This window comes from Elgaria multicarinata, chromosome 4, assembly GCF_023053635.1.
Source record: "Elgaria multicarinata webbii isolate HBS135686 ecotype San Diego chromosome 4, rElgMul1.1.pri, whole genome shotgun sequence".
Taxonomy (NCBI): domain Eukaryota; kingdom Metazoa; phylum Chordata; class Lepidosauria; order Squamata; family Anguidae; genus Elgaria; species Elgaria multicarinata.
The window spans coordinates 92,555,448-92,583,332 of NC_086174.1; the positions used below are offsets into that span (position 1 = coordinate 92,555,448).

Sequence of the window (27,885 nt, forward strand, 5' to 3'; positions counted from 1 at the left end):
AAAATGGCTTGTTTACACAGATAAAGACTGGGAAGACATTAGGAAGATGCCAGAATATCCTACACTTCAAAAAGACTTTAGGAGAACAACGTAAGTAGTGGGTATCTGAGACTAATGGTAATTATGTTTTTAAAACATGATGATTGAGATCAGGGTTTTAGTGGCCTCATTCAGGTATAATGCATGATCTAGCAGTATGAGAAAGCACCAAGGCAAGTCATGGGCATACAGTTGCCCCTTCCTTGCTCAAGGGGAAGAAATGTGAAGCTTCTGGTCACGGATTGTAACAAGTCATTTCCTCTTCTCCCTGAATGTGGGAAACTGGCTTGTACAAGCCAGGTTAAGTTTCAGAGGAAATGGGAAACTCAGCCTTTTATATTCTTCTCCCCTGCATGTGAGGGGAGGGAGAGTATAAAAGGCTAAGTCTCACTGCAACAGGTCTCATAACACTAAACCATGTTTTAGTGATGCTTTCGAATGTGCCCATTGTCTCATTCCTTCTTTAAAATGCATTCCTTCTTCAGTGTCCAGGTTGTACATTGAGCTGCTCTTAAAAGATGACTGGAAACTGTAGCTAGTTAAGAACATGGCAGCCAGGCTGATAAGAGGGACAGGGTGGCATGAGCATATTATGCCAGCATTGGCTACCACTGTTTCCAGGCTCAATTCAAAGGGTGGGCAAACTGGTCCTCCCAAATATTGTTAGACTAAATTTCTATTATCCCTGATTATTGACCATGCTGGCTGGGAGGCTGATGGGAGTTGCAGTCCAACAACAGATTTCCATACCTGAATTAGGGTCTCTGAAGGAGTGCTGTTTTCTACCTGAATCCATCTATACCTGAAACAGGACGTTTAGAGTAGTCGCCCCCAAATTATGGAATTCCGTCTCTAAGCATGTGCACCAAGCAACTTCCTTTTTATCTTACGGGTGCACGGACTTTATTGTGTGAAGTGTGTCTTGTTCTCTTGAGCTTTTAGTAGCATTTGATCAGTCTCTTAGGATATTTGGATTTTTACTGTTCCTAGTTTGATTTTCTTTTACTCTGCTTCCTGTTTCTTTTTTTGTAATGCTGCTCTATTTATTATTGATATAATACTGTTTTATTGTATTTGTTAGCAGCCTCAAAACCTTGTTTAAAGGTGTGATATAAATCCATTAAATAAAAATGTTTTAGTATTTTGTGACATGTCAAGTGTTGTGTTAGTGCATCTCTGCATTTGTTTTAATACATCCAGCAATAGACATCAATTGTACATGTTATCTAAAGGAAAGAGGACTGATATTCATGTGTCACCGAAAATCTCCCACCACCACCTGCCTTGCAGGCATACACAAACCATTGTATGGATTAGTAAATAAAAGTTTGCAAAGTGTTACTTATAATGTAAATTAATATACAGTATACTTTTTCTTGATTTTTGATACTCTTGTGAAACCTTTTATTATTGTTTGAATTCCCCAGGTATGCCAATAGTAGCCTCATAAAATATATGGAAAAACACAAAGTCAAGCCTGACAGCAAAGTATTCCTTTTAGTAAGTTATGTGTTTGTTGGTTTGTTTGTCTGTTTTGGTAAGTAATATTGCCATTATTATAATGCTGCTGAAGACTTTTATTTTGTCGTATTAACAACACAATCTAATATATCTCTAGTCAGAGGTAAACCCCATTGAGTTCAGTGGGACTTACACTAGGTTTGTTTTCATATAATATCAGCCTGGCCTTATTCTGGAAAAAAAAATAAACCAAGAAGAGGAACAAGTTCTCAGGTTGCAAGAATAAAGGTATTAGTGATTTATTGGTCTTTTTGTTCAGAAATTTATTCTTGCCTCCTGAGAACTTGTTTCTCTTCTTAGTATACCTCCTTTGGATGCTCACCTCCCTCCTCTTTTTACAGGTTTTAAACTGTAATTCATTGAAAAGTCTGAATTCATTTGTTTGCTATTCCTTGTGTTTTTTAATGTTATTCGTAGCTCATTCGGGACTGATTGACAAATTGTCAATTACAAGTTCTAAGACTGATTAAGAATTAACGAGTGGCATATGCACCCAAGGGTTTGGAAAGCACTCAGCTGTGCAATTTCTGATTCCCATACTGAACACAAGTTGGTGGGAGGGGGCAATAGCAGGGGACAGCTGGGTTTTTTTCATCATCTGCTTGTGGGGTTCCTTGAGGCATTTGGGTAGCCACTGTTGTTACGAGGGTGCTGGATTAGATGGATCTCTGGTCTCAACCTTAAAGACATCTCTCCTGTCCTTACGTCGTAAGATGATAGACACAAGAGAAACATTTAAGTTTCATTTCTTCTTAAACTTCCTCCCTCCCCCCCCCCCGAATTATTAGTTAAATTAGAGATAAAACAAGTCTGGTGCACATTGTACTGCATTGTATTATATTTCTATAACAGGCTTTCCAACCTGGTGCCCTCCAGATGTCTGGGGATACAACTCACATCATTCCTCAGCCGGCAACATGCTCACTGGGGATTTTGGGAGTTGTAGTCCAACACATTTGGAAAGCATTATGTTGACAAAGGTGGTTCTATAATGATAACCAGTACAAACTGTTGCATCTTTTCTGTATAGGAAACCCTCCATTTTTCTTTGACATTAGGTACATATTGGTCTTCTTTGTGGCATGCATACCATAAGTTCTACAGTAATATTCATAGAAGCTGGTTTCTCTATTACTATGTTACACAGCTTCAAAAACTTCTCACTATGGATCCGACAAAAAGAATTACCTCAGAGCAAGCTTTGCAGGATCCTTACTTCCAGGAGGACCCACTGCCTACATCAGAGTATGTGTCTCATCTATTCTTTAGAGGTTTTTCTTTCTTTGGCTTAATTGTAAATTTTGCTCTCTGAGACCATTTTTCAATAGGTTTTTCAATAGGTTGCGAAGCAGATTTGCCTGGCTATACCTCTGAAATACTCTGTAAAGCAAACATATGCAAGCTACATTTTATTACTTGCCTTTTTCATAAGGTGCTCAATTTGATAAAGGTGTCTAACTGGACAGAAATTTCCCTGTAAGTTCTCAATAAAGTACAGAAAATTGTAGTTCAGAGGAGAGCCTACAAAGGTGATGGATATCCTTTATTACATTATTTTCAGGTTTTTCTCTGTGATGTAGAGGGTTGAGGAGAGAATTGGGCGGCTCTACAAGCAGGGCTCCCATTTGGGAAAATTGCCTTCGCCCAGCCTATTCAGCAGGTCTCCTGATCTTGGAGAAGCCTTTTATGGGGTCTGGATGGGCTGCTGTGGGGAGGAGGAGGTCAGAGTTCAGAAAGATTTTCTTCTTCTTACAAATCTCTAGTCCTATCGTGGAAATAAAATTTCCACAGTTCCTCAGTTTGGTTTGTAGCCATGACAGTTAAAACAGATTGAAGTTGCTTTAAAATTACACGTGTAGACATATCCTTAGCAGTTGTCATGGAAAAGTTGCCATGATATTTGTTCTGCATTTATTGGTATTTATTTGTTGCTGCTATTTGTTATTGATACTGCTGTTTATTAGCTGCAGAACAGCTGTTATAGGAAAAAGCCACTGACTGGTATGAACATAACACTAAACTGTGGTTTAACGCTATATGCATGAGCCTTAGGCTTATGTGCTCTCTCTGCCTTTCCTCCAATACAGCTGCTAGGAGGAGATTGGAAGCTTTTGCTTCTGTTTTCAGTTCACTGTAGTTTGTCATTACGTCCATATCAAAACAAACTGAGCTTAATCTTAATGATTTTTAGGGGAAACAGCCAGATAGTAAACCACAGTTTGAAGTTGGCCTGTTTGCCTAACAGTAGTTAAGTCTAACCTCAAATTGTATGGATTCAGACATAACAATGGGGTTTAGACAACACGATAACCAATGGTGGTTTAAATAGTTGATGGTTGGTTATTTAACCCATCATGGGTAATTGTGTTGTGTTACTATGATTTTAATTTTTGTGAACCGCCCAGAGAGCTTCGGCTATTGGGCGGTATAGAAATGTAATAAATAAATAAATAAATAGTGTAGAGGGAGTTTTTTAACCAACGGTTGATTATTTCATCAAAATAACCAATGCAAATAATAAATGCTGTGCAAATTTGGCTATTTGAACCACCATTCATTATCGTGCTGTGTGAAGGGCACTGTTGGTTATTTCCTCGGCCACTGTTGGTTATTTCATCAGCCATAGAATCACAAGGCAAGAGCGGTGAAAACGGTGGCTGCCACTCTACTCCAGCCGACAAGATAGATTTTCGACAGCAATGGCTGATGGGATACTAGCAGGAGGACTGAGTGGGGAGAGAGGGCGGGGGATGAATGAGCCAATTCAGTGTGGACTAACAGCCAACTCAAGGCTGGTCCTAATCCACAACACAGCTGACTATTATCATGTTGTGTGGGGAGTACCCCCTGGATGAACAACTGTCAAGTTGATTATTACCCCACCTTTGACTATCGTGTTGTCTGGATGCAGCCAATAAGTAACCACAGTTAGTTAAAAATGGAAGCACATGTTTCCTTTCTCCTCACAGCTACACTGGAGTGGGGGAACTCACAAGCCCAAGGTCCATTCAGGTAATGCTAAATCATAGTTTAGTGTTACATCCAGATGAAGCGAGTTTGCAAGCTAATGCACACTGATATAACTCCATTTTATTCTTTCTCTGCTCTAGTGTTTTTGCTGGCTGCCAGATTCCTTACCCAAAGCGAGAATTTCTCAATGAGGATGAACCCGAGGAAAAGGGGGATAAGGTATAGTTCAAAGACCAGTTGACCAGGAATCAGTAAAAAGGTACTATAGTTCCTCAGTGACAAAACTGACAGAAGCCAGGGCCTTGCATTGAACACAGATTCCTGGTCAAGACCATCTTAATATTATGTCATGGGACATTATTGCACCATGTCCTGCTTTGCTGGTGCCTGGTCGACGTCTTGTTGGCCACTGTGTGAACAGAGTCCTGGACTAGATGGACCCTTGGTCTGATCCAGCAGGGAACTTCTTATGTTCTTACTATTGAAAAGTGTAGCATTTTCATGCATGATAAAGTGCAGGAAATTGGACTACTTTACACTGAAAAATTTACAGTAAATTTAGACACTATTAATAGCACGTGGCTAAAGGAAGATAGAGAAAAGGCCTTAAGCTGTAATTATGTGTGTCTTTGTGACATCTTTAAAGAGCCTGCAGTTGATGAGAAATATTCCTCCAGCTATTTATGCTATATATTCTTTGTAGCAGTGGAGCTTGACTTGTTTTTGAAATATTTATGGCTTCTCTACTACCATTCATTCACATACATATACAGAGCCTTTGGATATTGTGTGCACAATATGGTGGACCATCAGAAACGAACATGTGTTATTAGTAATTTCACTCCAGGGTTCCTATTTTGTTTGCAAATTGTAATTTTTAAAAATGTGATTGGTTTGTTGTTGTTGCATTCAGAATCATACAAAAAAATGGGCTAAAAATGCAAAAAGAGAAGTAAAAGGCCTGCACTGGAGCAGTACTGCTCATTTTTTGTCAGGAACAGAGGGTGGTAATGGGTGCCTTCCCTCCCACCTTCTCTCTGGATTCTCACACCATTCTATCTTGTCTGCTCCCTGCCTCCTTTTCAGCGTGCACATGGGCCACTACACAAGACTGTGCAAGGGAAATTAGAGTTCAGTATTGTCAGTGTGTTCATACACAGCTTTACTTTGCTATTTGTGGCTTGCCCATTCTCAAAGTTCAGGGTGGGTATCATCGCTAGAGACACAGAAAGAAGATGAGTCCCTATAATGAAATACTGTAATATGAGTGTGAGCTCGACAGGTGGGTGGAGTTAAGGATACAGGAGCAGCACTAAAATACATATTTTTGGTGGAAGGGCTAAAGAAGCAGGTTCTGAGAATGCACTTCAATCCATGTGTGAAACATTAGGGGGAAATGCAGAAACGTCATTTGTTTCTTTAGCAGTTGCAAGTCCAGCCATGAGCATCTAGCAGTCCAACAAATGGTGAACTGGAGTTTGTATGGGAATGGGATGGATGAGACAGCAAAAGAGGGCAATTAATTTTGAAGGGGAATATTTTCCCACTTTGCCTACAATAGCTCTGCCTCTCTAGTATTAATAGTATTAAATGCATTGGTAATGTGTGCACATATAGATAAGATTTTTGATTCAGAAAGTAAAAAGGAGATCAAGATTGGGCTATGAACAGGATGGATTTTGAGAACATACTTAAAACTTGGAGTATAACAAGTTGGTTTCTTCAGGGTGGCTAACAAGCCATACTACACGGTTGATAATACACCCTACCTGGGTTCATACAACACACTAACCCCCAGTTCAAAAAACAACCCATGGTTCAACAACAACCCATACTGAACTACTGAGTGTGGATTAGCATGTTTGAACAATCCCATTGTCTGTGTGCTTAAAAAAGAGTTTGAAAGAGGTAAGGATAAATTTGGAAGAATCCCTGTAGAAAAGGATAGGTAAATCTAAATGATACAGAATTGGGGGTGGGGGAGAAAGAGAATAAGAGGGAGGATATGGGGAGGGGGCACTGCTCAGTGGGAGAGCACATGTCTTGCATTGAGAAGGACCCCAGGTTCAATCTGTTGCATCTCCTGTTAAAAAGGATCAGGTAGCAAGTGATGGAGGAAGTGCCGGCCTGAGATCCTAGACAGCTGCTGCCAGTCAAAGTATTATTTATTTATTTATTTATTTATTTATTTATTTATTAAATTTTTATACCGCCCAATAGCCGAAGCTCTCTGGGGGGTTCACAAAAATTAAAATCACAATAAAACAACCAACAGGTTAAAAGCACAATTACAAAATACGGTATAAAAAGCACAACCAGGATAAAACCACACAGCAAAATTGATATAAGATTAAAATACAGAGTTAAAACAGTAAGATTTAAATTTAGGTTAAAATTAAGTGTTAAAATATTGAGAGTCAATACTAGGCTAGATGAGAGAGTCTAATCATCATAGATCAGAATTTGGAGTTTATGAAGTTGTTGGCAGAGAGCTAAGTCAATGTTGGTGAGGATGACATTACATGTCATGAAATATGTTATTATTTACCTGTTATTTAATCAATTTATAGATTGCTAGACTGTATATAAAAAGGCAACTTGGTGAGGTTTGCAACATAAACCTTTGAAATACAAAACATCCACAGCTAAAATCCTAGTAAATGTTCCTTATTCTTCTCTGCACCACTTACTACTTCATATCTTCCTTGCTATCAGTTCAGTTACTGTTGCTGTCATTCATTTGACCAACAACTTTACACAGCACACTGTCCATGTGTCCATTTTCTAGTTCTCTTATGCACTTGCAACTCAAAACTTCGACATTTTTCCTTTCACCAGTATACTAATTAAGCAAAACTTCTGGTTGTCCATGGCTTTCAGTCGCCACACTCACCAGGACAGCTGTGCCACTGCCCTCTGATGAGCAACCAGCCTTTCTCCCCTCATGAAGCTTCAGAGGTGGGCAGGCAGATGTGCCCAGAGCAGCCCCACCCAGAAGAGACACGCTCCCCACTTACCATTCCAGCAAGAGGCTGCCTTGCCAGCTGCTGGATCGAAGCACTTTAGGGCAGGTTTACTCAGCAGCTGCTAAGCCAGCAGGCTTCCCCACTCTACCTTTTAATCTGGAAAGGATGGCAGGAAGGGACTGAACAGAAGCTGGCTATCATAATTTTTGGCTTGGCTAGCAAGATCAGCCAGAAATTGTAGATGCCTGGCTTTAAGGCACCTGACTTGCTCTGTGCCTGAGCTGCTATAGAAATGGTTTTAAGGCAGTTTAAGGTAATGGTATGTTTTGAACTGAGCATAGAATATGAGGGCATGTATTTGAAAGTTGTCCCATAGTATTTTTTTTACATGTAATGGTGAAAACTTTAAAAATTAACACTTTCCTTTTCATATCTAAACGATTTCAAATACGTTTTTGAACCCTAAACTCTAGCTTCAAATGTCTTTTTCTGTAATGGTCTTTAGGGAATTTCAGGTCTTAACAAAAGCAAATAAACCAACATCCCTTTTTCTCTGGTTTTCATCCATCTACATTTCAGTCAGTTACATTTCAGTCAGCTGCTTTGAACTGTGATCCCTTGCCAGTAGCACATTCTTTGGGCCGTAAATCTAATGCACAATTGCAAACTGTAGTCCTGTCTGGCTTGGCCCACTGAAGAGTGTCATTCCTGAATGTCATGTCATCTTTTGCAATAAAAGTGCAAACATGGCTTTAATTGTAACTCTTGGCAGTGATAACAGAGTTTGTAGCATTACGGTAGATATCCCTTTTGCTTTGTGTTGGCTGTCCTTCAGTTTATAATGAAGTCCTTTTATTCTTCTGAGAGACACAGAAAAAGGAATGTTTACACCAAAGCCATGTATTAAAAATGGTTGTTTAATCATTACTCTACCTCATTGTTAATCACACTTACTTTATAATAAGCAGAGCTAGTGAAAGTCTACAAACATTAGAATCAAGTGTTACAAAGCATGGGAGAGGCATGAGTTGGTTTGACTCTTAAGAACCTGTTGCTAGGCTGCACTCTCTCCATCATGGTTCAAAATTCCCTCTGCCCCTTTATTCTCTTTGGCAGCTCCCCTCAAAAGCACTTTCTCTCCCTTAAACATGCTTGGAAAACCTGTATCCCAGTCTGGCACCACTCTCTGTGCCATGGTCTTTCTGGAGCCATCCCAGAGGTGCTTTCATGCCTGCTCTTTGTAACTGCTTGCTTTGCCTACTCTCTATTATTCTCTCCCTATTGAACTATATATCTGGACCAATATGGATGGCAATGGCTGTGATTGGTCCATAGCCAGATGAGGAAGGAGAGGGGAGATCTTAAACTGGTGTTCATTTGTGTCCAGGATTTCAGACAGAATTTTTTTCCAGCCTTTCAGGAGACGCCAGGAATTGAACCTGGAACCTTCTCCCTGCAAAGTATGTGCTCTGTCGCTGAGAGTGTAAAATAGGCTACACAGTGAGAGAAAGGTAATTTGTCTGGGATTTGAACAAGAATTTGACAGTGAGTCTCTTCTGACCACTACCAATATTTGATATATTCTACCAAAATGTCACATAAACAATAAAAATGTTTTTAATGGCACATATGGTTGCGCTTTTTATACTGTATTTCGTAATTGTGTTTTAAACTGTTGGGTGTTTTACTGTGGTTTTAATTTTTGTGAACCGCCCAGAGAGCTTCGGCTATTGGGCGGTATAAAAATGTAATAAATAAATAAATAAATAAATAAATATATTTTAATATAGGATAAAAAAATGTCAGAGAGGCAAACCTCAAACTGATACCAAATAGAGAATTCTGGTGAATATATCTCCAAAGCGAATTGGAATTCTGAAAAGTAGTTGGTTAGAGAATGAGAATTTAAGGGATTGCCTGTGAAGAAGACAGTGCTGAAATGTGTTGAACTGGTTCAGATAAATTTCATACATATTAATGTTACACATGAATTCAAATATAAATATTTAATTTAAGAAAAAATTACATCCTGAAAACCTAAGCGGTTTCAATGAACTAGTTTCAATGAACTCCTCCAGAACTGTCAATTGACCAGTGAGAGGACAGGATGGATTTCAGTCTTCAAATACCATTTCTACTTTGACTATCAAGAACAAAAAACAATATTTTAGCTCTTTTCTGTTGGCAGTGGAAGAAAAGAAATTATAATACCATTTTCAATCTACAATGTCTCCAAATTTAGAATGTTGTGTACAGTTCTGGTTTACACTATCACAAAAAAACAAAACAAAACATAGAGCTGAAAAGGGTTGTTGTTGATTTTTTAAAAAGGCAACTAAAATGATGAAGGGCATGAAAGACGTTCCTTTGAGGAAAAACTGAGCACTTTAGGTCTTTTCACTTTTAAAAAAAGATTACTAAAGGGGAACATAACAGTTTTATAAAACATGTTTGGAGAAAACAGGTTCAGAGAAATGTTTTTACCTCTTGGAATTCTAGATCTTGGGAAATGCAGTGGATGCCTGATTCAAGATCAGAATTTTAAAACTTACTTTGGCTCACAATGTTTAGAAGCTCCTCCAGGGTCCCCAGATAATAAAAAAGGAGCTAATGGACTCCATTACACCTAATTTTTTTATCCAGTTTTCATCCGCAGTTTCCCCTCCGTTTCTTTAGTAAGTCGAGTGCTGGGCATTTTCACATCTGTGCATTGTTGCACTCCTTCAGCTCCTGTGTCTTTTCACCTGGAGCGCTACTATGCCAGTGAAATCTCCCTACATTCTTCTTTCCCCTGCAGTCAGTTTTTTATTTTTAAAAAATATTTCTTTATTTCCACAAAACACAATAGTACAGCAGCCTGAAACTGTTATGGTAAAACAACACACTATACTTTCCCCTAAAATCATATTAAAACAAACTCCAAGGAAGGGAGGGTAGGAAACAGGAGGGAGCGCATGGGCCGAGACTGTTGCTGCCCCTTGGCTTTTAATATTTGATAGCTTTAGCATACTCAGGAATGGAAGTTTTGTCTTTTTTGTAGGAAGTATACTTTTTTTTGTGAATTCTCCAGTTTCAATTTGGGAAAGGTTTATGGGGGGGGGAGTGAAGGTTTGTTTTGCTCATTTCAAATGGTGGGCAGATGAACAACCATTCTAACTAATTTCTTTTGTAAAGGTAGTTAGGTCCCCTCATTTGCTCCAAGGTAACCAAAATGCTTATATCTGCTTAATTTTTAAAGATAAAGAGCTCAAACTTGGCACAGTGATAGCTCTTAAGTAGCGCTTTCAGCATGCCAAGTTTGAATTAGATCAGTTCATCCCTTGACTTTTTAGGAGTTTTTTTTTTAATTTCCCCCTCTTAAAGCCTTTTCCTCATAGTCCACCAGTACGAAGGATCACTTTTCCTTTTCTTTGATCATGCAAAGCTGTGCATCTCCAAGTTCATAAACTACAGATCTGCTGGTTCTGTTACTCAAGAATAAATCCCATTTATTTCAATGGGAAAATGCCCAGAGAGTCCGGCTATTGGGCGGTATAGAAATGTAATAAATAAATAAATAAATGCATTTACATCCAAGTCATACTAAAATCAGATGCATGCTTACTTTTGAGTAAACTCCATTAACAGAGAGAGACTTACTTCTGAGTAATCACATATAAAACTGACTTTTAAGCTTTTAAAGTCTAAAACAGCAAACTGGAAAGAAGTGCTCTGCAACCCTACACTTACTTCTGAGGTCTTCTGTTTACTCAGAAGTAAGTCTAACTCTCAGTTTATTGGTGGACTATGAGGACAATGCTTTAAGGGGGGGGATTTAAAAATCCTAAAAAAATCAAGGCATGAACCAATCTGATTCAACCTTGGCATGCTGAAAGCTCTCCTTAAGAGCTATCACTGTGCCAATTTTGATGAAGCCTTATGAAACTCTAAATGAGGTGCAACAAAAGCTTGAAGGTTTTGAAAGCAAGAGCTATCTCTAGAAATATTAATTTGAATCTGAAGAGGGAAACAACATGGCATTAGTTTGTTTTCTACTGAAGTTGTGAAAATTTCATGTTTAGGAAGTGCCTTTGATCTTTAGCTATATATTTATATATTATTAAAATATAATGTCATATTCACTATCACTCTGTCAGAACCACCACTTTTCATTTTTCACATTTTTTTTCAATGGTTTCCGTCATAGCCTGACATTTTCTATAGTATGTTTTAGTTTGAACAAGTGGTTACCCAGGATTTCTTTATGTATGGCTCACTTGTATATCTTGCATTTCCTCCAAGGCACTCAGGGCAATATGTGTAGTTCATTCCCACCTCCCCCACCACTCCTGGTTTATCCTCTCAACAACCCACTGAGCTTCATGACAGAGTGCAGACTTGAACCCGGGTCTCCCAAGTCCTAACACTCTAGCTTCCACACTGGCTCTCTAGAAACAGTATTTATCACCAATATTCTTGTGTGAAATTGTTTGGGAGTAAAGCTGAAGAAATGATTAGACCAAATGGCCATCCAAACTCTAGTTTTTCTCCCCGTTCAATTTCCTAGAATCAACAGCAGCAGAACCAACATCAGCAGCAAACAGCACCTCAGCAGCAGCAAACAGCACCTCAGCAGCAGCAGCAACAAAACAGTACCCAGACAAATGGAACTGCAGGGGGTGGTGCAGGAGGTGGCGGTACTGGGGCAGGTCTCCAGCATAGCCAGGACTCCAGCCTCAACCAGGTGCCTCCAAATAAGAAACCACGCATTGGGCCTTCAGGCACTAATTCAGGCGGGCCTGTTATGCCTTCAGATTATCAGGTACACGTTTTGTTCCTTTTATGTCTACACCCTTTGTTTCTTTTCAGGGACCAAGAGGAAGTGACTTAAGAACTGCTACAGTGAGGTGATCTTTATTATAAAAGCATTCTTTCCCAACTCATCAATTTACATAACTGTTTTACCTTTTTTTTAATGAATGGCTGATTAGGAAAAAAGAGAGAGACCATTTGTCACTCCTTCGCATGTGGTACATTTTTCATCTACCGCAAAGCAGCCATTCAAGTATTGTACCACAAACACAAATAACTCCACCATGCTTTTTATTGGCCTTGCTCCTATTATTTAGTTCTTTTTGGGGGGAAATATTTTGATACTGCCTTCTCAAGGTGGTTTACAAGGTGGTTGCAGTTATATTTAGATGTACCATCTACTTGAAATACAATCATTTCAATTTTTTTAAAAAAAATCAGCAACAGGAAAAACCTACGCTTATGTTCTTGTAATGAATTCAGACCCAACCCCTGCCCTCCTGGAATTACCTTTGAACAATGCAAGGCATGGTCCGGTGGCGAAAGATTCCATTTGTCTGCATTTGTATAGTCCTTCAAGGCTGGCTCAGGTACCTGAGAAATTATCTGCAGGATGTATCATCCTGTTCTTTCAGGTTATTGATTGGCCAGTTTGAATTTCCTTTTCTGAGAGCTGACCAGAAATACCTATATTGTGAAATCTTTTCTTTGTCTTTGGGTGGTTGACAAAAGACTCTTCTATGCTCTGGAATCCCAGGTGGGCGTTCGCAACTTGGGGGTGTTCCTGGAACTGTCACTCCAAATGACAACCTAGATAGATGCGACAGCCAGAAGTGCCTACTATCAGCTTTGGCTGATACGCCAGCTGCGCCCCTTCCTAGAGTTGGAAGACCTAAAGACGGTAGTGCACGTGCTGGTAACTTCGAGGCTCGACTTCTGCAATGCTCTGTACATAGGGCTACCTTTGTACCTAGTCCAGAAACTTCAACTAGTTCAAAATATGGCAGCCAGGTTGGTCACCTAGGGGTGACCATATTACACCAACTTTAAAATCACTCCACTGGCTGCCAATTAGTTTCTGGGCAAAGTGTAAAGTGTTGGTTATTACCTTTAAAGCCCTACATGGTTTAGTTCCAGGATACCGGCGGGATTGCCTTCCCTCGTACAACATGCCTCTGGGGAGAACTTACTTTAGTCAGTCAATACTAGGCTGTCAACTTACCAAGAGGACCTTTTTTTCTGCCACCCCCAGACTGGAATGGCCTGACGGGAGAGATTCGTCAACTTAATAGTCTTGCCGAGTTTAAGAAAGTCATAAAGACTGATCTCTTCCAGCAAGCCTATCCGGTTATTTTTTAACATGTCCAATTATTTTGATATTGTATCACTTTTATATGTTTTTAATCAGTTTTATGCATTTAATGGTGATTTTGTATTTAATGTTGTTCCCCCTCTCGACCCAGAAGGAGAGGCGGGTAAGAAATAAATATTCTATACTATTCTATTCTATCCCCACCACCACCTATAAGCTGCTTTGGTGACTTACTCTTAGGATGGTGATAAGTAAAGCATAGTGAGCAAGTTTGATGTTTGGTTTTCTCTTAGAAACTGAATTTTTCTGCTTGGTTTTTTAATAAATATATCGAAAACTGAGTTGATCTGATTCTGAGGCCTAGTCTGAAGGTTGTCCTCACTCGTGCGTTGGAGTGCTCGGCAAACACGCTGACCTGGTGGTTAAGGAGATTAAAGGAAGTTCTGAAACGGGGGCTGTCCTTCTCCATATAGAAATGCCTCACATAGGCAGGATAAGGGGCATTAAAATATACATGAGTAGTGATGGTGCCACCTCTGAGGAATATAGACAAAAGATATGCATCCTGTCCTACCTTGCAGGGTTGGAGGTACAGACACCCCAGTTTGTCACAGTCCTGAAACAGAAATTAAGGAGGTGAGGGTTTTCCCACTTTCCTGCTCATTTCTTGCTGATAAAAGCATTGCTTGGGAAATTTCAATGTATGCCTGACAGAGTATCATAGTGGTAGCAACCTGCTATTGAAACTCCCAGACTAAATGCAAGGAATTCAGCCAGGTCATCCCAGGCGGAGGGTGATCTCCAGCTTGGGTACATGGTACAATACACTCATATGACCCAGTTCAATGCATATTCACATAGGGATATGTGAATCATCTCTAGCAAACAGCTGATCCGCATGACTTTTATCTGGCCATAATCGTTGCAGCAACAGTCATATGATAGTTTCATTATGCAAAACTGGTAGCATATATTAGCCATCACAGAAAATAGTCTTTTCATTAAATGAATGCAATACTTTTTGATGTTCTTGAAATGTTATGGCTGAGCTGCCAGTACAGCAAGTCCTGGCATCAGGCTGCAAGACCCTAAAACTCTAGTTACATTCAACATTGACAGAACATTTTACAATACCTCTATTATGCTTAAAATCTTAGGGTCTTTTATTATATCTCAAACTATTTGCACAGTCCAGTTTATAGACGTTTTGTAATACATGGAGACAAATACCAGTGTGCCATAATTTTATTCCAATTCCACTTTGCCATCAATTCTGAAGATATACTAGACCAGTTCCAAATCCCTATATTTCTTGAGATGCTACTATTAAGATATTTCCCCATTTGCTTGAATATAAATGAGATGTCAGTGATGATTGCTCCATTATTTCTTTATATAGTGAATGTATTGCACCTTAAGTACTATTAAATAATAGAAGCTTTTCCAAATTTGAATACAACATAACCATTTTTCAGATTTAAACAAATAAGTATTAATAAAATACCTGCATTTTATCAATCAGTACTTGATAAGACATAACCCTATCATATTTCTAAATCAGAGGCGCACAAGGAGCAGAAATGGGGAGGCAGAAAGCCCTGTTGCACAGGCAGAGTTCTGATTGCACTTTTCTGGATCCAGCCCTATAGTTTTTCTGGTAGCAATAGCCCAGAGTTCTTTAAGCAAAGCAAAACATTGCTGTCTCATTTCTCTACTCTCCGATAGAAAATCTGTCGGAGAGTAAGAACGGGCTCTGCAGCATTAACATTTTCAAAAGCTTTGCGGACAATTCCTTCCTCCCAAAACATTTACTTCCTTGTTTTCTTTTTCTTATAGCACTCCAGTTCACGCCTGAGTTACCAAAGCAACATTCAGGGATCTTCTCAGTCCCAGAGTACAATGGGCTATTCTACATCATCTCAGCAGAGCTCTCAGTACCATCAGTCCCACCAGTCTCACCGGTACTGAAGAAACCTCATAGACGGTGTTAGAAAGGAGTGAACTAACAGACAATGGACTCCAGCAATATGAAGTTCATAACCATGAGAAGAACCAAAAATGCAAAATGTGATGCAGATTTTAACATAACGATTATAAAAGGAAAACATTTATTTACTAATTGTTTTCAGACAAGAGACAATTCTTACCTTTTTTTTCTTTTCTTTTTTGCCATAAAGGAGATTCTTGTGAAGTTTCCCCTCAGCTTGCTTTCGCATGCGTTCCATTGTGGTTACTCGAATGAAACCGTCTGATCTGAACCCAGCACTTAAACTTCTTTAACCTATGGAATTTTTGAAGGATTCCTGGTGCACCTTTCTTGTGTTGTAGTAATTGCCATAAATCTTACCTTTTCCAAATCCCTTTACCAGGATTTTAAAAGTTTTGAAATCTTGAATTCCCAGACTTTTCAAGCTTGTATATAGTTAATTTTTTACTAGGCAAACCCGTTTAGCTATACAGGTATAATGCACCTTTTAAAAGCACTATGTTATTTTCACAGGATATTACTGTTTTGCTCATGGATGTCAAGAACAGCAGATTTTACTGTTCCAGAGTATTTTATTATTCTCTTTTTATTAGTCTAGTTTTCAAATGAGGTCTTTAACAAAAAAGAAGAAGAAAAGAAAAGAAAAATATACAACCCAATTCTTTGCAGCAGCTATTACATGTTACATGTTTGGACTGAACACCAAACAGAAGATTATGAATGTTTGTTTTATCATTGAGATGAGAATCACATAGATAATTTGTCATTATCTTCCAAGTGAGTTGACTTAAGCTTTGCTTTAAATTAAGGCATGGCAGCAAAGTGGAAGGCAAATACTTTTGTGTCTCCAGTAGAACAAGAGAATGCTATGGTGTCTTCTCTAGTGGTTATCTATGTCTTGGACCTCTGCTCTAGGAGTTCAGCATCAACAGCAGTAAAAGTAAATAAGGAGACTGCTACTACTTTTAGGGGTCGGGGAGGGACAGGGCATTGTGCTCTTTACTATATATGTAGTCTACTCTTTGCAGCCTTCCTTTGTTAAATTTTGGTTCTGAAACTTGCAGCAAAAAAAGTCAAAAAGTGCTGTCGCACCTTACGAGACTAACAGTTTTGTTACGGCATTAGCCACTGGCTACTTGCAAAACACAATCACAAACATTGACAAGCCGTTATTATTCTTATTCTTATTATTCCGTCATCATCTAGTTGAACCAGATCAAACATTGAAAAAGAATTTGTTGAACGATGTTTTGAAGACGTTTAGCTGTCTCATGTGTAAAATGCATATTCTGTTGTTGTCCTGCCACTGTTGTGATGAATTTTAATTGGTTGCACTAGGTGGGCTATGCTGTACTGAAATGTGTTTCCTCAAGGTCACATACACAGTGATTGTGCTGAAGGAAAGTTGGTGAACTGAAGAGGCACCAGCGGAGGAAATGTCAGAACTCACGAGCAGAGCATGTGTACTGGAGAATCATTACCTGTGATCAGAGGCAATATAAACTTTGAGGCAGCTCCCCCCCACACACACTTTAACAGCCCCAGAAACATGGCTGGAATGCTTTATTCATGGCTGTATATATCCTGCAGTTCAGCACAGAATTCAGCATCTTGAGAATCTGAACTTTTCTCTCTTTTTTCCGAAGCAGATTGCCTGGCTTTCTGAGTATGAAGATCGGCTTAAAAGTATGTGAACAATCCTTAGCAACATTTTAGGGTAGAATCCAACAGAAGTGTTACTTAGAGCAGATACATTTAAATGAATGGGACTTACATTATCCTTAGAATGTAGGAGAAATGCAGCTGAATAAGATCTCCAGGCGGGCAAAGCTTCAGTGCCCAGTAAGTTGCTTCCCTTCCCATTGACTAGCAAAAGCAGATTTCATTATCCAACATATATGCTAGTATGTTAGTTTGCATTGTTTATACAGCTTGTGGAAGTCAGCTTTCCTTTGTGTGGAAATTGGGTTATTATGGTGCAGAATTTTTTAAGCACACACAGCCCTAACCTTATTGCACTAAAATTAAGAAGTCATATACTTTAGGATCTAAAAGCAGTACCCGGTATTTTAAGAACAATTACTTTAAGAAAGAGGTACAGGAAGGAGCTTGTTATTTATATATGCATTTATGGGCATTTACACTGTATGCCTCATTGTGTTCTGTATTGAATTGATACCAGTCTTGCAGACAAATGTCACGAAGTGTTTTGCACTAAGACTATAATAAAAACTAACAAGGTGGTAGTCAGTTTGCTTGGAGGGCAAACTTTATTTAATCCTAAGAGTAATAAAAGTAGCCTATCCCAGGATTGTGTTTGTTCCAAGTCAACTTTGAAAGAGCAACTGAGAGCAATCCTACGGCTCCTAGACAGTGTCTAGAGGACATAGGATAATTCAGATTCCTGGATCTGAGGAGAGACCCAGGAGTTCAAGCTCCCCATCCCCTCTCCGTCAGTGCAGAGAGAACCGTGTCTGCTGGCTCTCCAAATGTGCAAAAGCAAGCTTGGAGAGGAGAGAAAGGGAGCGGTTCTGTGAGCAGGGAGGGGAGGGGATTGGGGAAGTGGGGATGTGGGCTATCTCCAGCTTCCTTCCCTCCCCTTCCGCAAAGCCCTAGCTAAAACAGGCAAAAACGCCTGTCTAACAAAAATGCACAGCGGGGAAAGCATAGAGGTGAAGATCGCCTCCACACTCCCCCTGCTCTGCACAAGATGTTAGCCTCTGAATTCGGAGGCTGGCGGGCATCTGGATAGGATTGTGCCCTAAAGTGTAGGTTTCATCGTACCATTACTTACAGGCATTGTTCCATTTGCTGTTCATGCCAAGTGGCTTTCTGGAGAGAGCCAGACATTAATTCATCATAGAACAGGTGGAGAAAAGAAAAGACAAAAAATGGTATTCCCTCCAGCTTTACACTTTGTAATACTTCATTTATCGTCTGTCTGAGTTGTTGGATAGGACAAACGTTTCTTTTGTAACTGCGTTCAATGAAAATGTTCTCCCACATCTATGTTCTCAGTTTCATTTGTAGTCTTTTTGCATCAGAGCTCATATTTAGTCAGCAACGTAGAACATTATTTAACTTTATTTTGACTTGCTTATGAACTGCTCATTTTTCTTTTCTCACTCTGTTGCTCCATCCTCCATCCTACTATTGATTTCAATCTAGCACCTGTGGCAAACTGTCCAAGTGTAGATTCCTCAGTGCATGCAGTGTAGCAACCTGTGTTGAATGTGCTTTATCTCCATGAGCTTCCAGTCCCCTAGAATGATGGCCATGATTGTTGTCTGTACTGACAAATTGATATTTGCATATTTGCTGGACATTAATTGCTTGCTATACCCCATTTCCCTGCAGTGTCTGTGCAAACAAATGTAGCTGTGCTAAATACTTCATGGCCTTCCAAATAAGCATTGACAGGGGAATAGATGAAAGTATCCGTTTACACTTTTGAAATGTTTACTGCACTCATTCTCTATTTGTATCTTGGCTTTTGAGCATACATAGCCTATTATGGGGAACTGTTTGTGTATAATAAGATGAGTGTTTCATGTATTGCAGGGCTAAAGTGAACCAAGGTGAGCTAGATTTATTTCAGGGGAAATTTCATGAATCAAAATGTAATGTAAGATAAATCATATATTGTATGTCATAGAAACCCAGGACACAGACATTGTCATTGGTTAACTAATTCTTACTTGTATGTGCAGTTTTGACATCTGTCATTTCTCTTTTCTATCACATTGGCTCTTGAAGTGGACATTGAGTAGTTAACGGTGGTTTTTGCTACTTCAGGAGGCAGTAGCAGCTCAAGCCTCATTCTACAATATTTCTCTTCTGGTTTTCAAAGAAAAAGAGCAAGGAAATGGGATTAGCAAAGAAGTGATGAAATAAATTGTAACATAGACTGCATAATGAAGGAAGAACCTTGTGAAGCTGCAAGTCCTGCACTGTATCTGTGACACTGTATCTCGCGGGGTGGGAAGGTTAGGACATCCTGAGGTTGGGGAGGAGGAAGCTTGAAGTATTTGATTATGTATAATATTTTATATAAACATGATAAGCTTAGTTCCCCTTCATAATCTTCAGTGATGGTACTTAAGCAACTTTAAGCAAAGATAACTGTGTTAAGAAAAAATAAATAAACGTATTGTACATAAGGCCATGTGTAATCTCTATGTTTTGCCACACCAGAATGATGTGTGTTGCTTTATGGGGGAAAAGTCCTTAATGCACTGTTATCTCCTAAATATTTAGTAGTAAATTAATACTATTTAATTTTTTTTTTAAAAAAAACTGTCTTGTGTAGACATTAAAAAGTATTACACAATGTGGACTGAAGATGTCCCTTCTTAACAGCAGTTTAAATAAGGTTTTATATCTGTAATGTAGTTTTAAATTGTTTTAGTTTGTATTTCCTCATGTAAACTATTTGTTGAAGTGTGCCTCCCTTCATTTTCTTTTTATATATAATTTCACACATTCATCTTCTATTCATGTTGTCTTTTTATTATATAGTTCTCTGTCCTGTCTTATGCTCACCAATAATGGCCCATGTGTAGCAATGTAGTCTCTGGTGGCTGCTGAAGTTTGCGATTATTATTATTTTAAAAAAGGAAAGAAAGCTCAAAATCTAGATTTGTGCTCTCCCGTTTGGATTTCATGGGATTCTGGGATAATGACATTTAAGTTGACTATGTATGTGGGTCTGTGACTTCCCATTTAAGTGCATCTCCAGCCCATTGAAGACACACCCAAGCCTCTTCCTGCCCCTAACCTTAATCTTTGGAGGTCAGCGTCATTCTTCCATACTTGCTGTCACTAATCATTGCTCTTGGCTATCTTGGCTATCTTGCTGAAATCTAGCAACCGCCCAATATCCTTCTCAATTACAAAATAGCTTAAGTAGTGCACATGTAAGGTGGGCAGAGATATCTTTAATGGAGGTTCAGTTCTTGCTACCATCCAGCTTGCCTCTTCTCCTGGCCTGTAGGGGAGAAGCAGCTTTGCTGAATAGCTGGTTAAAAATGCCCGCCTCCTGTGTTGGGCAGTTGCAATAAGCTGAACTTGACAGGCTTTGCCCTCATAAAGCATTTACTTCTTTTTAATATGTCCTTACGTTGCTTTTGAAAGACTGTTAAAAATTATGCTTTCATTCATTGCATCTATTTTTTATTTTTGTTGTAATTAAATTGAATTGTTTCAGTGTGAATTTTTTTAATAAAAATGATATACGTTTGTAATAAGAATAAAAAGTTGAAGTCAAGCAACTGTGTGATGGGAACTCTGTGAAAATAGATCTGCAGTGAGAATAGGGTGAATTCACAGAACTGAAGCCTGTGTCTTTGTTTCAGAACCTTCTTAATTGCTTTACGCACCTCAGAAAATAGTTTTGAGTGTTCGTTTTGTTTGTAAGTGAATTTGTTTTCCCACTGAACAGGATAAACCCCCTTGAATCAGCAGAGCACAATGCTACAGCAACAGAAACAAATTAAAGTAGCACAGTAATACCCTTAATGGTAACACCACTGCCTAGTGTAAAGAGGGTGAAACAGGCAGACCAGGGTATGTGGCAGTATAGGAACATCCCATAGTCAGAATCCCCTTCCCTGCTAATGACATAACATTAGGCACGTAAAAGAGGAGATAGAACTTTAAACACTCCCATTGGAGAAGGTAGATTCTGATTAATCTTATAACCACAGGGTGCTGCTAGACAGAGGGCTCTTAGTGCTAGCAACCAGAATGTGTTGTGCCCCCGTTCCATCTTCTTTCCTTAATGGTTTTTCTGCATTAAGGGGAAAAAAATGGAAGAGGCTGTGGGAAAACATGGGGAGGTTATGAGTACAAGATGACGACATCTGGAAACACACACATTTCAGTGAACTTCCATGAATGAGGTAGGTTGATGGCATCATAATAGCCTCATCTGGAACCACACACTGCTTTGGAGGAGGTGGGGAGAGAGAGGAGGAAGTGGAACAAGGGAGGTGTCGGGGAGGGGGGACTCTTGTAATTCATAAACAACCTCTGAAAAGAAGGATCTGCTGTAGGAGCAGAGAGGGGCAGCTTTCAGAAGTTCAGCTATGTATGAACCTAGAAATATCTTTCATGCATTATTGGAATAGATTCATTTCTGTGGGATATTTGGAGTGGGAGCCATGTAGCCTGAGAGTTATGCATGTGAGTACAGATATTTAGCAGAAATAAATATGACCCTGTGGGGAATATTTTGTCTTTATTTTATTAATGATTTTATTTATGAATGTTTATACACCATCTTATTTACTGAAAAGCCATCAAAGCAATGAACAACTATTTAAAACAATAAAACAGTGTAAAAAGCCACCAAGGCAGCGAACAACAGTTCAAAACAATGAAAAGGACATTCAAGCCATAAAACAACAACCACATTTAAACAGCTAGATTAAAAAAAAAAATGTCTTCACACCCTTTATAAAAGCCAAGAGAGTGGAGGCTAATTGTAGTTATTGAGGGAGCACATTCAAACAGGAAGGCAACAGAGGAGAAAGCCGTTTCAATGCATGCCCATTACCTGCAGGCAATGGTTTCTTCAAAAGGGCCTCTCCTGCAGGTCTTAATACCAGGGCAGTCTCCTAAAGAAACAAGTGGTCCGTTAGATAGACAGCTAGCCCCTCAGCAGTTGAGGGCTTTAAAGGTTAAAACCAACACTTGAATTGAGCCCAGAAAGCAATTGGCTACTAGGGAAGCCCAGCTCCCTTGGAGCTTGACGGATTTCCCCCAAGCCCCTGGTTTGGCTTGTGTTAGCAAGCCTAGCTGCAGGCTCCCTGCCACAAATCCCTCACGTTCTCCTTGCTGATGCTGATACAGCGGAGCTGGCAAGGAGAGTGCAGTGGGTTTCGGTGCAGCGGCAGGCATTGGCCACAGAAGTCACACACACACACACACACACACACACACACACACACACACACACACACACACACGGCCAGCGCAGCTGCTAAGCATGCACAAGTACCTCCTTCCCCCTTCTCAGTTAGCATCTTAGCTGCCACATTTTGTACCAATTGTAGCATTACAAAATAGTCTTAAGTGAGTAGCTACCAAGCCCTGGATAACTTGCCAACTCAGACAAATTCGGGAAGGGTTGCAGATAGTGCACCAAGTGTAATTGTGCAACCACACTCCTTGCCACTGCTACTTCCTGAAGATCCAGGGACAGTATAAGATCAAGGAGCACTCTCAAGCTACGAACCTGATCCTATAGGGGGAGCGCAGTCCCTTCCTGAACATGTTGGATCCTGATCCCGGAGTCAGGCTTTCTACTGACCAACAACCCCTTCACCTTGTCAGCTTGGTCACCCTCATCCAGCATGTTACTGAACCCATGAAATGTTCAATGGTTACAATTGCTTCTGTGAGGTGAGAAAGAGCGTGAGGTGATATCAACATATTGGTGATCCCTTACTCCAGCGTTCCGAATGACTTCTCCCAGCCATTCCATATAAATATGTGGGACAAGATAGAAGCCTGTGAGACATCATAATCCAATAGCCTGGAGTCAAACAGTAATCCCCTGACACCACCTTCTGGATCCAGCCCAACCAAAGAGACTGAAAGCACTGCAAAACAGAAACCCCAAGGCCTAGCCTTGACAAGTGGTATTAAAAGCTACAAAGAGGTCCAGGAGAACTAAGGGGCCCATGCTCCCCCGTCCAGTTCCTGGCAAATTCACCAAGACCCAAACGTAGCAAAACAGGATGGAGCACTCTCCCTGCCAAACTACTAACCAAATATAGTTTCCCTCGACACTTGGCGGTTTCAGATGTACATGAAGTATCTCAGCATTCCCAGAGAGGCAACCTGAGAACTTCCTTCAGCTGGATGAGCTGCTGCCAATGTTCGTCCCTATCGCTAGCGAAGAGTAAAATCTTTACATAAGCCTGGTCAGTGATACTGATGTGTGTCAAAATAGCTCTTCCCACCCTCCCCACCCCCCACCCCAGTTCCACACGTACCTCTTGCAGTGCAAGGCAATCCCATATTATGCATGAATTGCAAGCTCAGGAGGATTTCTTCCTTCCTAGGAGTCTTTCTCCCGTTTACTGTCCTCCTCTAATAATGAGTGGATAGCTTGGGAATAGTTTACTGATTTGATCATCCAGTGCAAAAACTATATGGTAAATTTGATAGTGGTTATTTTTTCCAGCTGTTTTGCAGAACAGAAAAGCAAAGAGGAGATTCTTTCCCACCCAGAAAAACATAGGGGTTGGTTCTCAAGACATAAATTCAAGCATCTTCTTTACTGTTAGGTTGCCCCCTCAGACTGCTCTTTCCTGATGGTACTTTGTTGCAGGAGAAATTGGTTTTCCCACATGTCAAAGTGTTTGAACCTGCTCTGAGAATGCTATAGTGAATACATCCACTACTTGCTAGGATATGTGTCCGTTCCATAAAACCTGGCACGCATATTGTCACATTGTGACAATAATGACCTTTCCATGTAAAGCAGCCTTCCCTAACCTTTTGCCCTCCAGCTGTTTTGAACTACCAACCATGCTGGCTGGGGATGATGGGAGTTATGGTCAAAGACATCTGGAGGGTAAGTCACAAGTTACTTCCTCTTTTTACTAATAAGTGTGGTTTTTTATACATGAGTCTTGGATCCTAAGATAAGCTAATTTAAGGAAGGTCATGGAAAGAAAGCTTCCTGCCTCCCCTCCTTCCCATAGCTGCATGCAGTTCCCCAAAAGTGTCTCTGGAGAATTGGAGGCCTTCCTAGATAACGTGGGAATGGGGTGCCTCAGAGGGAAGGGGGAATGCCCCAAATCAGAGACAGGCTTCATCAATGGTAGTGCAGAATGCTCCTCAGGGACATTCAGGTGGCACTGCCTCTGCTGTCTTCTGGCACCCAAGACAGACATTTTTATTCTCTTCCATGTTGAGTGGATACTTTCATTTCTGTTTCAGTTTTCATGGCTGGTTTTATTGTTGTCTTAGTGCTATTTTTATCTGCTATGTCATTGTTAAATTTGATTTTAATGCACAAATTCCATTTTGTTTGCTGCTTTGGAAGCTTCAGCTAAAAAGAAGCATTTAAAACCAAACAAAACATGACAATAAACCCTTTTAAAATGCATAAATACTGGGGTGTATTGTTGGATGTTCTCTCAGATTCTCTGGCCTGGGTGCTTGACTCTCACTAGCAAGGACGGGGGCGGGGGGGGGGAGAGGACAATTTGACTACTTTTGTTGCTAAGGTGTGAGAGTCACTATTCAAAATGTTAACCCTTAATTGAGGATACACTAGCTGCAGTTTGTGTTTCAAAGATATGTTTCAAATGGTTCGTGGCAAAAGGATGTTGGCGTGCTGTAGAAGAGCTGGTTGGCAGGCTGCCCAGTGTCCGTTGGTGTGTTTGGACCTGGGGAGGGGGCCTGTCTATCAGGAACTTGAGCTGAGCCAGTACAGGACTTTCTTTGGGGCAGAGGTCCAGGGCCCCGCATAGCAGAATAATCAGGAAGTCTTCCAAACGTAGTAGGGCCAGCTTGCCACATTTTGAAGTACATGAAGTAACATGCATTGCCATCTAAAGAGAGGGATCCTTGTAAGACTGTTAAGTCTAGAATCTCAAGTTTCCCACCGTTGGCTGGATGAGGGCTCCTCCATTGTCTAGTCCTATGGTCAGGTTGTCAGCCAATGTGTTGGTCTACCTGGGTGTGTGTGTGTACCTCTCTCCATTATCTCCCAACTCAATCTTATCCAAGCTAGTGGCCTCCAAATGTTTTGGACGTCAACACCCAACAGAGCCATCCAGCATGGCCAATTGCTAGGAATCCTGGGAGTTGTTTAAACCATTGGGAGGACACAAGGTTAGGAAAAGTGGAGCTATATCCTGATTAAATAAGCCAGGTCAGACAGCAGGACAATAAGAGCAGAGTCTTCTACTAATATCAGTGGCCCAGTAAATGGAGCATGGAACAAATTGAAAGGACTGAAACTACTTCTGGTCCTGGAGCTGATGTGGTGTGTAGTAGTGGTTAAAGTATTGGATGGAGACTCAGGAAACCCAGATTCTAGTCCCAATTCGGACATGAAGCTCATTGGGTGATTTTGGGTCTGTCACTGACTCTCAGCCTAACCTACCACACAGGGTTGTTGTGTGGATAAAATGGAGAGGAGGAGGATCATAATCCATTGGGCGGGATTTCAATGTAACAAATAAAATATATTTTCTACAGGCCAAGTGTTAATGTCATGGAAGGAAAAGAATCTGAACATTTCAAAACAGTGATAAGGTTTCCCTGCTTTAAATGTGAGACTTGGGATAATGAACCTCCCATCTCAAAGGGCCTGAGTGTGTCCTAAGAACAAGTGGAATGCCCTGTAGTAGATTATATCTGTTAGAAAGCAAAGTGTGAGGACAGAAACAGCCAGGTGCTCCTCATCTCATGTTTCATGTGCTTAGCATGCTGAGAAAATTTAAAACAGGTTCTTGAGAAAATCTGCCTCCAAAGATCTAAACCTTATGGCACAGGAGTATGCACCTTCTGAAAACAATTTCTCAAGCATTAGTTTTAGAAGCTTCAAGGCAGGGTCTTTCTGAAGATATCGCAAAACAGAAGAGAAGAGGAGCCATGTTTAGTGTATAGACTTCAGGCTGTTTGCATGATTTGTGTGTGTGTGGGGGGGAGGCAAGTAAGATATCACAATCAAAATACAATTTTCATCCTTAATTATACACTGAGTTTTCTCTGTGTAGGAAACTGTAATATTTAAAGTGATCCTCAGAGGCTAATTGCTTGCAAAAGACACACACCCTTACTAAGAACTATGTGGAAAGGAGTGATTTGTTGTATCTGGTTATTGTTTTATAGTTCCAGGTTGCAATTCTGCAGAAAGGCAAGACTGGTGAATAATACCAGATTGTTTTTTAACCGAAGGGGACTGTTGCCTCATTCAGACAATTTGTGCATTAATCAGAAGGCATCATAGTTGTCTTTGTTCTTATTTGGATCGTTCCTACCTTTAAAAATTTTAAGCTTTCAAACTACATTGCGTTGAGTGATCTTGCACAAGTAAAGCATAAATGAAAACATTTGAGGCTGGTAGTATATTTATATTCATTATCTCCCTCCTTGAAAAGCTAAGAGAAATAGTGATGAAGCAAGTCTCTGTGCTAATTTTGTGCTAACTAGTTAACTTCTACACTTTTCATGCCCGGATCCCTTTCAAAACTAATGGGTCCTGGATTTACCCTCCTTTTTCTTCCTAAATGCATTGAATCCTATAATGCTATTCTACGCCTCTATAAAAGTCAAAGCAAAGTAAGGGGTATTTATTAGTTATCCCACCCAATTTTCTGTCATCTGCAAATCTGATAAGCATTCCCTGTAACTTCTCATCCAAATCATTAATAAAAATGTTGAAGAGCATTGGACCCAGGACTGAGCCCTGCAGTACCCCTCTCATTACCTCCACCAAGTTTGAGAAGGTACCATCAATAAGAACTCTTTGAGTCTAATTGTGTAGTCAACTGTGGATTCACCTAATAATTGTTCCAATTTTAGCTAGTTTGCTAATCAGAATTTCATGGGACACTTTGTCAAAAGCTTTGCTGAAATCAAGATATATTATGTCCACAGCATTCCCACAGTCCACAAGGGAGGTTACCCGATTAAAAAATGAGATCAGATTAGTCTGGCAGGATTTGTTCTTGACAAATCTATGCTGGCTTCTAGTAATCACGAACAAACAGCAGATTTGGCTGATGCCGCTTTTACCTTTCCCACCAGTCACAGGAAGAGATCATGAAACTGAAATGGATTGACAGCCTGCCTATGTCTTATTTATACACTACAAATGTATATTAGTGTTGTATCACTTTAAGTGTCATGGTTTTCCACAAATAATCCCCTGGACTCTTGTCATTTTCTAATAATTCTCTGTTAGACATATACACATGCACACATGCGTACAGAGAGAGAGAGAGAGAGAGGTGTAATTACCAGGGTTCCCTGAAAAGAGGGAATGACAAATCATATCAAGTCTGTGTGGCCTGCATATGCCCCTGGTCTAATTCCTTGCAGCAAAGCCATTACACACACACACACACACACACACACACACACACTTGTGTCAATTTACACAATCGAGGCCAAAACTCGCCACAGGCAGAGAACAGGTATGCTGCAAAGAACGAACTGGAGCAAGGCTTACTTTTGGAGCTGTATGAACAGTTCCTACTTAGCTACTCTGTGTTGTCACACAGAGGAGGGCCAGGATCTCTTCTCGATCATCCCAGAGTGCAGGACACAGA

General features: G+C 40.1%; 1 protein-coding gene across 6 annotated transcripts in view; it reads left to right on the forward strand.

Moving 5' to 3' along the window:
- Positions 1-20,852, forward strand: part of CDK19 (cyclin dependent kinase 19) — a 134,724-nt gene extending 113,872 nt beyond the window's left edge. For 5 of the 6 annotated variants that reach the window (XM_063124791.1, XM_063124792.1, XM_063124794.1 and 2 more), the window contains 6 exons: positions 21-90; positions 1,467-1,539; positions 2,708-2,805; positions 4,671-4,749; positions 12,043-12,297; positions 15,436-20,852. In XM_063124791.1, coding sequence (XP_062980861.1) covers positions 21-90; positions 1,467-1,539; positions 2,708-2,805; positions 4,671-4,749; positions 12,043-12,297; positions 15,436-15,567 — 707 coding nt within the window. In that variant the 3' untranslated portion in view covers positions 15,568-20,852. The remainder of the gene's footprint in view (positions 1-20; positions 91-1,466; positions 1,540-2,707; positions 2,806-4,670; positions 4,750-12,042; positions 12,298-15,435) is intronic. The other variant, XM_063124793.1, reaches the window with a different exon arrangement.
- The last annotated feature ends 7,033 nt before the right edge of the window (positions 20,853-27,885 follow it).